This window comes from Mesoplodon densirostris, chromosome 5, assembly GCF_025265405.1.
Source record: "Mesoplodon densirostris isolate mMesDen1 chromosome 5, mMesDen1 primary haplotype, whole genome shotgun sequence".
NCBI lineage: Eukaryota > Metazoa > Chordata > Mammalia > Artiodactyla > Ziphiidae > Mesoplodon > Mesoplodon densirostris.
The window spans coordinates 82,119,790-82,134,496 of NC_082665.1; the positions used below are offsets into that span (position 1 = coordinate 82,119,790).

General features: G+C 38.6%; 1 protein-coding gene across 2 annotated transcripts in view; it reads right to left on the reverse strand.

Moving 5' to 3' along the window:
- The window catches only part of VEPH1 (ventricular zone expressed PH domain containing 1), a 212,218-nt gene that overhangs the window by 167,585 nt on the left and 29,926 nt on the right, over nt 1-14,707 (reverse strand). For both annotated transcript variants that reach the window (XM_060099986.1, XM_060099985.1), the window contains exon 3: nt 9,382-9,556. In XM_060099986.1, the coding sequence (XP_059955969.1) occupies nt 9,382-9,556 (175 nt within the window). The remainder of the gene's footprint in view (nt 1-9,381; nt 9,557-14,707) is intronic.

The following is a 14,707-nucleotide window of genomic DNA, read 5'->3' on the forward strand; positions in this document are numbered from 1 at the left end:
TTTAGTTTCCTCAACTGAGAAATCAAGGAATTGAAGAAATAATGATTCCTTCCAATTTGATGATGCTATGAGCATATATGACTTTCTGTCCCATGTATACAGGGGGAAAAATATGAATTATATTCAGAGTTCCTCAGATTCACATGATATCTGCAAGAGATGGTTTAGGACTGTTAATGGGAAGATCTAAAAATCTGGAAAAGAAACAATGACTTCTGCCCTTAATACACATCCCATTCTCTTATGCATAAAGGAGAGGACAGTCAAGTCCCTTCATCCTGTAGATGGAGAGATAACTCTCTACCACACTAATGTTCTCCTCCTGTAGAGGCTACGCAAGCAAGGGCTGACAGAAGAACCACAAAGCCACGTCTGAACATCAGTAGGAAATGTGGTAGAACCAGTGATGATGTGTCCACCTAAAGGTAGGACCTGAACAACCACAGGTCATCTCCTGTTCATGAGGTTTGGAGAAGGGAGCCAGGAGTAATTATCAAACCACATTTCGTAACTAACTAGCCTGGTCCTTAGACAAGTTACTTAACTCCTCTGGAACTTCTCAGTAAAAGGAGGGGGTTAAACTCTTAGTGTCCAGTGAAATTCTATAAATCTAGGAATCTTTGAAGATATACTCATGATATCAATACAGCTTCACCCTACTCGTGAGACCCACAAAGCCAGAGTGAAGTGTCTCAAAGAAAATCCTTCCCAGTTTTGAGGTTACAGGTCAGTCTCAGACACTTGGAGATTACATAATTCAAGGTTGCAGGCACAGTGGCCATATGCAAGTCCCTGTTTAGCCACTGTCTATGACTCTGAATGCTGAGCTGAAGGAGGAAATACTTGACCGAACCTTCAGCAGAGAGTTAGGCACGCTTTCAATTCCTTTTCACATTTCAGCATGAATTACATCTGTTCAAGAGACCCAAGATGATGCTGGCCAAGAGATATGCAAATTCATATGCTGATAGAGTTAAATGTAAGGGAACTTTTAATTTTTAACAGGAATTACATGTTGAAGGCAGAGAAGAAACAAATTGAAAAAAAGAAAGTAACCCTTGAGTTACTAAAGTAGAAATTACCTCTGCTACAGCAGTAAATCTGGGTAAGTGTTCTAGAGACTTCTAATTGTTCCCTGATATCTATTTTCCCTCTTTTCCTAAGTAACAGAATTCTGGTTTTAATGGTATGTATGGCCACTCGGAGTAAAGTCTCTATTTTCCAGCATCAATTGCAGCTAGATGTGGCCAAATGACTATGTTCTGGCTGATGGTGAAATAACGAATGTGATTCCGTTTCCCTTCCTCCTTCTGACTGATGGGAATATGGTAATCACGGCTGGAATTTCAGCAACCATCTTAGATCAAGAGATTTAGCATAACAATATATAGAATAAGCTTGGGCCTTTAATATTATGAAGCTGTCTTGCCAGCCCTAGGCTGCATGTCCCTGCACTTCTTTTACAAAACAACAACAAAAAAATACACCTTTATCTTCTTCAATCCACTATTGGTTGACCACTTAATCTAATCCTGATCCAGTACAGCAATTTTTCTTTTTAATAAAAAAGACCAAGCACTTTATTCCTTCAAAACACTCAGACTATATATACAAAATACACTTTACAGTCTCAGGAAGCTGGCTATCTGACTCTTTTCTTTACACTAATTGCATTTAATGAGTTTTAGAATACACAGTGTCAGCAAAAGGAGGAAGTAAGAAATGTGTAAAATAGTGATAAAATAATCTAAAGAGAAATATCAGCGTGCTGGCTTAGTCTAGCACATTGGCAAAGAGTTTCATTCACCAGGATGGTTACTGAGGGCATCATCATATTATATAGCACAGTAAAAGAATTGTGCAAGATGGCTCAAGTTATTCAGAGGAAAAAATACATGTATAACTAATATATAATACATTACATGTACAAACTATAAAATATTATGTATGTGTGCTAGAGTGACAAACTGTCCTGGTTTGCCTGGACCAACCCAGCTTTAGTACTGAAAGTCCCCTGTTCCAGGAAATCCTTCAGTCCTAGGCAAACTGTGACACTTTGTCACTGTCACTCTAGTACCTACATATGTATGTAAGTAGAGCAACTTTTTTGCAAAGAGAGTATCTGAACAAGATAGAGTTGATATATTTTCCTTGTCTATTGCAATGTGAGTTGGCTTTTAATTAAGCATTAATTCTTTTAAAATATATCCAGAACAGTTGACTATTAAGTATATATTATAGAATTTTAGAGCTAGGTATTTGCAATTACTCAACTAACTTCACTTTAATAAACAGATTCGCAAACAATGAAGAAACTATAATTGATTTTTATTTCATCTCCTTTTAAATTTTATATTAGAAAGCTCTTCTTTGAGAAGTTTACTAAGGCCAACTGTTTCCAGAACTGTATTTTAGCCACTAAGAAATAGCACTCAAAAATTTCCCTGGTGGTGCAGTGGTTAAGAATCCACCTGTCAATGCAGGGGACATGGGTTCCTGGTCCGGGAAGATCCCACATGCTGCGGAGCAACTAAGCCCATGCGCCACAACTTCTGAAGCCCGGGTGCCACAACTACTGAAGCCCGCGCCTAGAGCCCACTCGACGCAACTAGAGAAAGCCCACGTGCAGCAATGAAGACCCACCACAGCCAAAAATAAAAAGACAGAAAAGAAGGAAGGAAGGAAGGAAGGAAGGGACGGCACTCAAAAAGTTAAAAATCTTGGTCAAAGTAATTGTATGTGTTCACTTATATATTCCTGGATTCAGTGAACTTGAAAATTCAGATTGCTGACCCTTGCATTTGGTTTTATAAATCTGGAGTATAGAAGAAAGCTTGCTGGGCTTGGGGTCAGAAACACAACATTCAAATCCTAGCACCATTACCCACTAACTATAAAATGTCAGGCCTGCTAACTAATCTTTATGAATCTCCAATTAGCCAAAAAACTGGGGATAACAGGACTTACCTACCTTGCTGAAGGGGTATTATGAAAATGATATAACAAGAGGTAATGTATCTAAAAATGCTTTATAAACCCTAAAATAAGTTTTGAAATGAAACAGTTATCATAAAAATGTTTTTCAAGTTGTTCCCAGTGGATTAACTAAAAAATAAGCAAACAAACAAAAATACAAACAAATAAATATAAAGATTCCCTTCCATTGTGGGTAAGTTATTCTCAGAGTTCGGCCCATGGATGCTTATCTGTGCAGGCCGCCTTATTCTACTTCACAGCAACATCTGCTGGTGAAGTCAGGAAGGTGCAAACTCTGGCGTGCATCAGATCCAAGACTTGGTTAGCGACTCAGAAGAGATTCTTTTCTGATTTAAGATGTGTCTCTATTTCTTGTTCCACATTTGTATTGACTTTTATAACATTATATTTAATTTTTCCCTATATCTATTAATATTCAGGTTGAATATTCTTAATGAGATTACTTTGGTAGCCTGTTTTCTAGAATATTTGATTAATAAATTCTTTCTCAACAACCTGTAATATGGTGAACTTAAAGCCTTTTCCTTGAAGAATAACTGTATCATGAATTTTTAATGGCTAAGTATCTCCCCAGAAATTACAAAACTATACAAATGGATGTGATTCTGCCTTTAATATTTTAATATGGGCTTGGTATACAGCAGACACTCAGTGATGACACTAACGATGATGATGATTATGATGATGGTGATAAAAAGAAGAATCATGGTAACCACTGATGAACTGTGGGCCCGGCACTGTGCAAAGTATAGCTGCTTTATCTATTTAAGCCTCACACCCACACTATTTGGTAAATATTATCACTGCCACAATAAACGGGAGGTCAATTTTCTATCTCAATTTCTCTGAGACGGCTCACCAATCAGTGGTTTGAACTTTGTCTCACATTGAGGAAGAAATGAGGTGAATTTATCATAATTAACTAGACAGTCTTTTCTAGGCTATTGCCAGGAAGTCAGAAAGGAATCTGGACTCTTGCTGAGACAAGATTACATTTCTTTCCAAAGACTTTCTACTTAAGTTTCAAATCATTTGAGGTCATCTTGTGATTTGTGCCAGAGGACCGTGTAAAAGGCATATTGACAGACAGGAATATTTCCTTATTATGACCACTGATTCAGAAATGCAGATGAAAGGACGTTACTGTTTTTAGTTTTGATAGTAGTGGTGTGCATTGCATCAGAGTTCCAAATAAAAATTTGGAAAGGGTTTCCCTCTAGGCTCTCAAATAGTCCCTTACAGTTGGTGATACCCTCATTTTAGGGATCACCAATAATATTGTCAACTTCCTAGGTGAAAGATATGCTAACTCATGCTGCACTAAGCATTGGTTGTGCTTTTATATTCCAGTACTGGACAGGTTTAACAAAGCATCTTCACATAGCAAAGAACAAGTTTGAAGAATTATTCAGGATCACTGAAAAACAAATCTCCCACTCTGAAAAGGTTCTGATGTTACAAAATATTAAATTGCCCTGATATGATTTAAGCAGAAAACAAATTAATTACCCAAGGGACATCCTTGTCTTATCTTTTTAATTCAGTGGGAAAGCATTCAACATTTCCTCATTAAGTATAATTTTAGATGTAGGTTTTTGCAGATATCCTTTATTAGATTAAGGATGTTCCCTCTATTGCTAGTTTGCTGAGAGGTTGTTTCTTTTTTAAATCACGAACAGGCTTTGAATTTTACAAAAGGAAAGGATATATATATATATATATCTTAGTTATATACATATATATATTATATCCTCTTAATGTTTCAGGAAGTTCTCCAAAATTCCTAGGTTGCATTCTTTATTTTTTTCATGAATGGATACTGAATTTTATGAGATGCTTTTACTGATCAAATGACTTTTTTCCCTTTTAGTCTTTTACTATGGAGAATTACATCTTGAATATTGTCATCCTTGAATTCCTGGGATAACTTTTATAAAATGAGGATAACAATAGTTCCTCCCTCATAAGCTATTAGGAGAATTATATGAGTTAAAAGACTAGTACCTGGTACAGAGCAAGAACTCAATGAATGTTAACTACTATATTCTTTATGCATTGCTAGAATCACTTTGCTAAAATTTTTGTGAGTTGTGCATCCTATAATTAGGATGGGTCTATATTTTCCTTTCTTATATTGTCCTTTGGTATTGATATCATGGCTATACCAGCCTTATAGAATTAGCTAGAGAATGTACTTTTTTAAAAAATTACCACATTAATTTATTGTCAACACAGCTAAGTGCAGGCAGGCATATATAATAACATGTGTAAACTACCAAGCAAGAAGAATAAAAGGGACACTGTACTGTGATTCACCTTCAAGATATTGTGCACGTACTCATTAAAGTAATATTTTAGGTTCTGTTTTGTAGTTTCATTAATATTGTTATACAAAAATCTGTGTCCATACATTCCCATATGTTTTTTTCCCATCTTTATTGGAGTATAATTGCTTTACAATGGTGTGTTAGTTTCTGCTTTATAACAAAGTGAATCAGTTATACATATATATATATCCCCATATCTCCTCCCTCTTGCATCTCCCTCCCACCCTCCCTATCTTCTTTTTTAATTATATGAAAAAGTTTAGATAAGACGGTAATTACTCCTTATATATTTGTTCTAATTTGCATATAATACTAAATGTGACAGGCTTTTTTTTTTTTTGGTGGGTTGATTTAAAAATACCGACAGAATTGTCTTATTAGATATAGGGACATTCAGGTTCTCTATCTCCTTAGTGCTCAAGTATTAATACAAATCAAGACAACATTCTGCTCATGCCTTTAATCCTTTCTCCAAAAAGAAGGACTTTCAGAATTTCCTTCTTACTGGGAGAATTCAAAGAACACAAAACAGACAAATGGGGTCTAAGCAATTTGTATAAATGAATTCATATTTACATTTAATATAAAAGTAAATAGTATTACTCATATACAATCATTAATAATGGGAAGTAGTAAAACATTGGCTTGGAACTAGCCTTCAGGGATAAATATTTAACCCCATTTGACAGTCTCTCATGATTGATTTAAGCTTAAAGGACGCATTTGGTTTGGAATTAGGGATAGATGTGTATATAACACAATTGAAAAAATATGATCAATGGAATAACACCAACCAAGGGTAAGGGGTTAGCTGCCACTGGTACATCACAAGGCTTGCCTGGCCCCATCGGGTCTACCTTTTCATAACTGTTTTAAAATGAAGATAGAGTGGTTCTGTTCATAAAATTTACAGATGACAAGAACCTTGGAAGAATTGGGAGATATATTGAAATGGAGGATCATTATCAGTGAGATCTTGGCATGCCAAAGAAATGAACTGAATCTCTTAAGAAGTATAAAGGGATAAAAGTAAATATTTACATAAGGCTATTTTTTGGTACCCAGTATTAACTTACAACACTGCTGGCTACAGTCTTGGATTTTCGGGTTATCTACTCCTCATCCATGTGGTTCTGCTGAGTTTACTATCAACTCCTGCTCTGAGGGTGGCTCATGACCCTAGTCCGGCCCGTTGAAGTACTGTATCCCCTGGCAGCAATGATGGATTGGTCCAGAAATGGGCATGTGGTCAAACAGAGACAATAAGACTGGATATGGAGCTTCTTTTTCTTAACTGGTATTAATGATGATGTGAGCTCATGTGAGCTCTCATGATGAGAGAGGCCCATTACATGAAACATGAAAGTGAAACCAATCCACAGGAAGCAGAACCGAGTAATGACTTTTTGGGACCACATTTGAGTCCTGAATCAATCCATATGGGAAGTCTGATACATTCATGCATTTTTCAGTCATGTGTGCCAGTAAGGAGTTCCTCCTCTTCCTTCTTCTCTTCCTCCTCTTCTTCATCATCAGCAAGCTATTTATACCTGGGTTTCTGTTACTTAAGATATAACTAACTGGTAAAATGGGGTAATAATAGCACTTCTGTTATAGAATTCTTGTGGGGATTAAATGATTTAACCAGTATAAAATGCTTAGTACAGCATTTGGCAAAAGAGAGCATGAAATAAATTCTAGCCATTGTAGTTATTACTGTTATTATAATTATTATTGTTATCATTGAATGGATGACAATTTTGTGGGGATTCAAGCACTGCCTGGGTAACTGAGCTGAATCAGCCTAAGATGCTACAATTTTACAATTCTAGTCTTATAAAAACAGATCAAATCAAATAACTCTAACACTTTAGCATTTTCTGCAGAAGTAGAAAAATGGGAGAATAAGGATTAGGATAATATAAATCAAGGAGGAAAATCGAAAGGGGAGAAAACGATATGTAAAGACAAAAGAAATCCCAATGATGCCTCCTAAGGCTGTTTTGCAGGGGATATATGACAAAGATTTGCAGAGCAGGAAACTTACTACTCAGAGACACAAAGATCCCTTCCGTTTTGCAGCTCAGAGTTTGATAGGCTTATGTGAGTGATTGCAGAGTTTTACAGATACATCAGTCCTAAAAATCTAACCCTGAAATATTTAATCCCAACCTTTTATAAGTTAAATTTTCATTTATTTTATGATGATTTTCATAGTGCCAGATCAAATAAACGAAATCATTTATTTTAAATACTTGCAGTTAATTCAGAAAGTGTATTTTGCGTTTCAAAAGATTTCTTTGTCATTGAAAGTGCATTTCAAACAAAACAAAACAAAACAAAACAAAACAAATACATGAGTTAAGTTCTTGGCAGGTCCAAAGAGACAATTCCATTTTTTCCCCTCATAAATCAGTTACTTGCAAGCCTAACTATCATGGTTTTAAAATGTGTGGCGTGTGTGTTTGTAATTTCTATAAAATCTGTACCAAATATGTAGTCAAGGTGGTGAAAAAAGCAAATTGCTTTCCTGGACTTTTAGCAAATTTAGGATAATGCATAAAGAGAAATTAGCAATTCAGTCCTGTAGCCAAAGAAAATGAGAAATGAATAATATGTACTAGTAATATCAATGACAAGTCTTCAGAAGGGAGCACATGTAGAGTGATAAACTTCCACTGTCATGGTTGGGGTTCAGACAAACTGGGCATCTGGCAGACCACTGGGGTGGCTGGTCAGATGTCCAGGGTTGGGGGCGGGTACTAAGAACTCTTCTTGGGAATGTCTGGTATGGTGAACAAAATCTTGGTCCTTGGTGGGCTGTAGGAATTTTGAGGACTGGTGGACTAATTTGTTACTGGCCTGACTCTTGGGTGGATAGTTGAGCCCAGGGAAGAAAGAGAGAGTTTCAGATAAAATGGAACAACATATTCTACTGCGAACTCAGTACCATACTTTGACAGTGGGAGCCAAGCAACCTTGCTCTGGCTCTCTACCAAAGTCTAACACAAAGGGGAAAGACAGGTTCTCTTCCCCATCCTACCACAGTGGACTGAGGACTGGTGGCTTCTGAAACTTCAGGGGTAACAGCACAAAGGGACAGAGGCTGCCATCCCGGGCAGGACAGTGCGGGGCAAGTCCATTCCTGGGGCCTCCATGGTAGCAGTCCACAGAGTTTGCTGGGCTCAGGGTGGTAGAGATGGGCATCACCACACTATGCTGTGCCAAGAAGAGAATACTGGGGCCTTTCAGAAATACTTGGTCTGGGAGCACTTTCCAGAGGGCTGATGCTCCATTTGAGCATGTGGGCCTGTGGCCGTCAAATGTGGGCCAAGATACTCATGGACCTCAGACATTTATATTAATGAGGGCTGGGGATATTTGGGTACCTATCAAATAATACCATATATTGCTCTTTGATCCCAAACCAAAATAAAAGGTTTCCGTTAGATCTAAAACCAAAGGAAAACAATACAAGAAAAGAGAATATTCTGACTGCACTAACTTGATCTCTTTCATACAAATATGAAAGCATTAACAGAGATGTCCTGATTTGATACTTTATGGTAGTATTTAACACAATTATAAATCAGTCCCAAATCGTGTTCACATTTAAGAGGTCTTTACACATTCTCTGGTGTATTTTATCTAGCATTTTGTGCTTTTGGAAAACAAAGGATGAAGAGCTTTTCCATCTGCCACTGACAGCAGTGGGACGCATTCCACTTAGTACAGACAGGTTCTGCACAGTTGGTAGTTGGACAAGATTACCAGAAGCACGGAAAAACACAGTTCTCCAAATGAGACACCAAGAGTTGAAAGGAAGCGTGCGACTCATCTAATGGGTCCAAAGAATTCATCTGCCTGGTGAAGAGACCCCGACTCAGCCAGCTCAAGTAACCTTATCCATGTTCCCCAGCCACCTAGTGGCAAAGCAGAGAATCTAACGTACCTCTCAATACTCAAAGTCTTACTTTCCACAAACCATAACTGCTTCATCAAAATACTTTAAAATGATTGTTAAAACACATCCCCAAGCTCAGCCTTTGCACCATACCTTGGAGTATGCTCTTTACTATAACCTCTGTGTGATCAGCCAGGAGGTCTGCCTTGGTAATTGCAGCCAGGGACAGGTAGTTGGACATATTCCTGCACAGTTCCTTGTTGCCTCTGTGGAGGAATTTCACTGCAATGGGGATGGCTAATGCCATCACAGGGGGCCGGTTGTAATTCTGAGGAAATATAAGAAATCAACAAATAATAAGTGGTTCATTCTTTATTCATTTATTCATTCATCCGAAAAATATTTATTGAGCTAAGCTCTCAGAGTGCAGCTGTGAAAACACAGGGCCCACCTTATTTTCCTTGTATTTGGGAACTCTGGGAACTCTTGTTCTTGTTAGGGAGACTTCGAGGCAAACTGGCGCTTAATAGCATAGGCTAATGAGGGCCATGATAAGGAATGTGCAGGGGGATAAGGGAGCAAAAAAGGAGTGCTTAATCCAGTCTGAAGGGGGTGTCAAGGAAGACTTCCTGGAGGAAGTGATGTCTTCGTTGAGACCTGGTGGATGAAGAGGAAATGTCTGGGAGATAGCTAGGAAAGGAGTGGACAAAAGGAAAATCATGTGTGAAAGCAGAGAGGTGAGAGAACTTGTGCATCTGAGGAACTGTAAACAGTTCAGTATGGATGATGTGGGGTACACATGGGAAAACTGGGGTAGGAGATGAGAGAGGGGACTGGAGAGGTAAACAGGCTTGATTATGAAAGGTCTGGCACCATGCTAAGGAGTTTGGAATTGATCTTTAGGGTGATCAGGAGTCACTGATGAGAGGAATAACTTAGATTTATACTTGAGAAAAAAAAATCTAAGGAATGTTGAATCTGTTGCTTCCTGACTGTACGTTAAAAACTAAAGTTTCGACTGAGATTCAGAAGGAAAAAGACGAATGAACGTAAGGCTAAAAACTAAAGGATTCTGGATCCTGAAATAATTCTCTTTTTGATGTACTTTGTGACTGAACATCAATATCCTTACATACACAATAGTGCCATCAGCATTCAATTACCTAATTAGGGAATACTATTTGGAAAATACAAATTGTTTTCTTACAAATGAATGATATGTCTTCCCTACCATTAACCATTCTAATCATCAACCCCACCTCTTAGTCTAACTATAAAGCAAAAGTTGCACAGTACACAATTTATTCAACTTTACATTACTACATTAGAAATAAAAAAGTGGTTGTTTTTCTCTGACTGTTCATGTGAAAAATGCTTCTATCTTTCTACCCATAGATTATCCCCTCTAATACCTCCCACAATTCTAGGTTTATAGCAGGTGTTCAATAAACGTTTGTCAAGTTGAATAACTAATGAAGAAAATACAAATCTATAGTGATAGTTATGATTGGGAACACAATGTGGTGGGAAGGAGGAAGGGCAGGTGAGGGGGGTGGGAAAGGGCCTGCTCGCTCCCACCTTCTTGCTTGGGTCACCAACTGCCAGCAATGGCCTCCAGTGCTATCCATTTTCAGGGCTAGTTGATTGGGCAGGTGAGTTGTTACACTTAGCAAGTAGGACTTCCACGGCCACCTCCCAGGTACTTCTAATGAAGGCACTTATACACTTAGCTTCACGGGCCGTCAAATGACTCAAACGTTGACCAACCAGAGAATCACATTTCCAAATGATAAGTTCAGGGATGGGCAAGTTACCCAATTATAATGGAGGAGCCATTCAAGGGCTCTGTGAAAGAGACCCTCTCTCTTCTGTCGTATTCAAAATGCTGAGAATGGAAGATCAAGAGTAGCTGTCATTTTGTGACCTCAGTAGGAGAGAATCTGTATGAGATTCAAGGCAACATGGATCTATCTGAGACAAGTTAAGAGAAACCTGGTGGCATCATTTGAGCCCCATGTATTAGGCTGTGCCTGAGGCCAGTTCTATCCCTAAATTTTTCTAAGTGAGCCAATTAAGTCTCTTGTGCTTAAACTTTTTTTCTTCCCAGTCCCTAGGAACAAAAATAGACCTGATAAATCCATAATCCATTCCTGTAGCTCCACCCATTTTTCAGATTCAAGAATCAGTCTGACTCCTGAGCAGAGAAAATACGTAATTCAACAACGTAAGCTGATGTCTCACCATGAAGTCAGCCATGATGAAAGCTCTGACCCTACTCCTTGGTGACAAATCATGTGTTTATATATCAGTTCCACTCAGTAGGTCTCTGTCTTATCTTTCTTAGAGTTCCTACCATCAGAACCAGGGCCTGCAGCCAGACTTCTCTCAGATCAGGCTCTATCTAGAGTGTCTCCCCTCCTGGTAATTTAACTGTGCCTGATTAGACTGGGCCATTATTGGAGTGATGAGCTGTCAGGCATCCCTGGGAGGCTGGCTGCTCCCCGCCCTTCAGCATTAGAAGTCTGCCTGTGTACTTGGCCAGGCCTTACAGAACTGTTTGCATCCACTGAGGGAAACTCACACCGAGGGATTTCCAAAAGGCTGGTGCACAATCAGGTATGCCAATTTACTCTCTCACAGTGACAGTCTTTTCAGGTCAGACCCTTTCACACCATTAGGAAATCAGGAGCCAGATTACTAACCAGAATGTTCACTCATGGGCACAAGAGCAGATCAGAGCAAAGGAATATCTTGAGGGCTATTTCATCTAGGCCATGGTGAAACCTAACTGTCCTGCCCTACAGCCAAATCCCCATCTCTGGTGATTGGAACTTTCCTCTCCATCAGATTAAGTCTCTACCCACCCTTCACCCCCCAGACAGTGCTGAGTAAATGTGCCAAAATAATGACCCCGTACTGAGCATCCTCTTTTTGGTGACATGCACTTCAGACATGTGGTGTTTAAGAAGGCCGATTGATTTGTCGATTTTCTCTGTTATAATCTTATTCTATGCTCGCTCCCTTGAGGTTACATTTAAGTTATACCTCAATTTGAACAGAGTATTTCCCAAATGCTTCAGTCTCACTTATCAATTTCTTGGGTTGTCCCAATCTCTCCATAGTGTGTAGATTTTTGCTAGTTTACCTTTTACATGACATATCTTTGTCCCTTTCATGGCTGCCAAAGCTCTAGTTTTGAGAGTGGAACACAATCACACAATTCCTCTCAGAGTTTTCCAACAAAGAATATCATGCCCCAGTTACTTTACCTTCTCTGTCTATAGCCAAAACAACTTGCAGCTAGAGAAGTATACACCTTCCATTGGAGGAAAATGTCTCTAAGCATATTTACCTGTAACTTTCTGAGAAACCACGATGGTGGCATTGGAAGTACAACTCAAGTGTTTCCTACTAATTGTGAACACAGACAGGCATAGTAAAAGATCAGTGAAAATCATATTCACAGCAACTAATGTTTTTAAACCTTGGGAATGAGCTAACACTTGCCAGCAACAATGAAAGAACAGGCTGTCTTAACCAATTTGGTCATATTTTTTTTACAACAATTCTAGATGTCTGAGGGAAAAATAGTGGGCAGTTATTGAAGTCTTTGAAGGGTGGTTCCAAGTGAAAATTATTTAAAAAATTTTAAACGTATAATATCATTATTAAAAAACAAAACAAAACTTTAACACACTCAATTTTTCTGTTTTCCTCCCACATATGTCATCTGGAAATCTCTCAAATGAGAAGAGCAGTGAAACATTAAGCAAAGAACAAATAGTTCATATAAACACCAAGGAATTGCCACCAAAGGCTCTCAATCTTTAAACAGCATCTAGACAGTTCCTAGTGTTTCCAGAGGCCATGAGCACTACTGACAGCAACAGGATATGAGTGAGGGGCTGCTAGGCCAAGGTGAGGCTGGGCAAACATGGGTCCTATGGACCTCCTGCCAATGGCTGAGCTTTGCTCTCAGGTGAAGCAAAAGGATTTGCTAATGCAGTAGATCTCAGGCCCCTGAAATTATTTTATCTCTATGATTATTTGGATCCCAGGAATGCTAATGGTATACATGCAGAGAAAGCCCCTGTGATTGCTCGTACAAAGAAACCACTTTAACAGCAACTGTTAATGCCAGAGCTTATGCTAGATCTTGCCCCTCCATGCAGATGTGAGCATGATGGCATGTGTATCTTCTTACACACAATTCAATACTCAGTACTCAGGGAACAATTCAGTGAAGTACAAGGTAGCAATAAAGAATTGCTCATGGGGACAGTTATATCCAGCAGGAGAAGCAAAACAAGAGGGCTTTGTTCTACAGATGCCAAGAATTATATTTCTTGACTAGATTAGCACCAATTTGAGCTGTTGGTGGAGATTTTCCTTTGGAAAATGCACTTTGGGAAGGTTTCCCAGTGTTTTATAATTGAAAAGAATAAAGCTAAGTAAAAGAGATAGATATCTGAGGTGATAGCAACTAAAAAGCTCTTTGGTCTCAGGCCTTGAATTCAACTAAGAGCCGTAAAAGAGTAATCTCAAGAAAAATTAAATGCCATATAATAAAATGGTTACTTTATTGTTTTTCATCCCCCATCATGGATCAGATAATCAAATTTTGGATTTATATATAAAATGCTTGGTTCTTAGAAGCATGGTTATATATAAAATCTAAATGGCATCCACTTAAGTTTTCCCAGTATTTTCTGACAGGCAATAAGGGAGTGGGTCTCAGGAACCTGGGGGGCAGGGGGGTGTCCCAATCTCCTCCCATTTCATGCCCCTGTCTTATGCAGCATTAAGTGAGGAACTGGTACTGGGGCCCACTCTGGGGTGAAGCACGGCTAGTACAAAAGCCAGAGGGCAGTCAGGTCACCTGAGCTACTCATGCGTTCATTTGTCCATTGATTAATTCATTCAGTAAATATTATCTTGAGCACCTACTATGTGCCATTCACTGTTCTAGGTGATGGGACCACATCAGTGAATAAAACTAAGCTTCTATTTTGGGCAGGGGGAGACAGGCGATCAACAACGGCTAAAATAAATAATTAAATGACAAAGGGTTGATGCTATTTTAGAGTTTCCTGCAGATGATGATAATGATGAAAATACCAACCAGAGCTAATCCTCATACTTCCTGTATCTTAAATATTTTATGTCTATTTTTTAATGTCTATCCATCTAATCCTCACCACAAACTCATGAGGCAGCTACTCTTATCTGCATTTTATAGATGAGGAAATTAGGGCACAGAAAGATGAAATGCCCAAGATCACCCTGCCAGTAAATGGTAGAGCTGCGATTGCCTGTGGAATAAACTTCTAGATGAACATGACCAGTCCTGCCTCTGAGAGCTGAAAAGGAAATGCTCTCAAAATTGCCTAAGGCATTTTGCATGCCAGCCAGGGACAGATTTTGAATCTTCATGCAGCATTAACTGGGGAAGAGGAAATAAGAAAACTGAAGCGTAGAA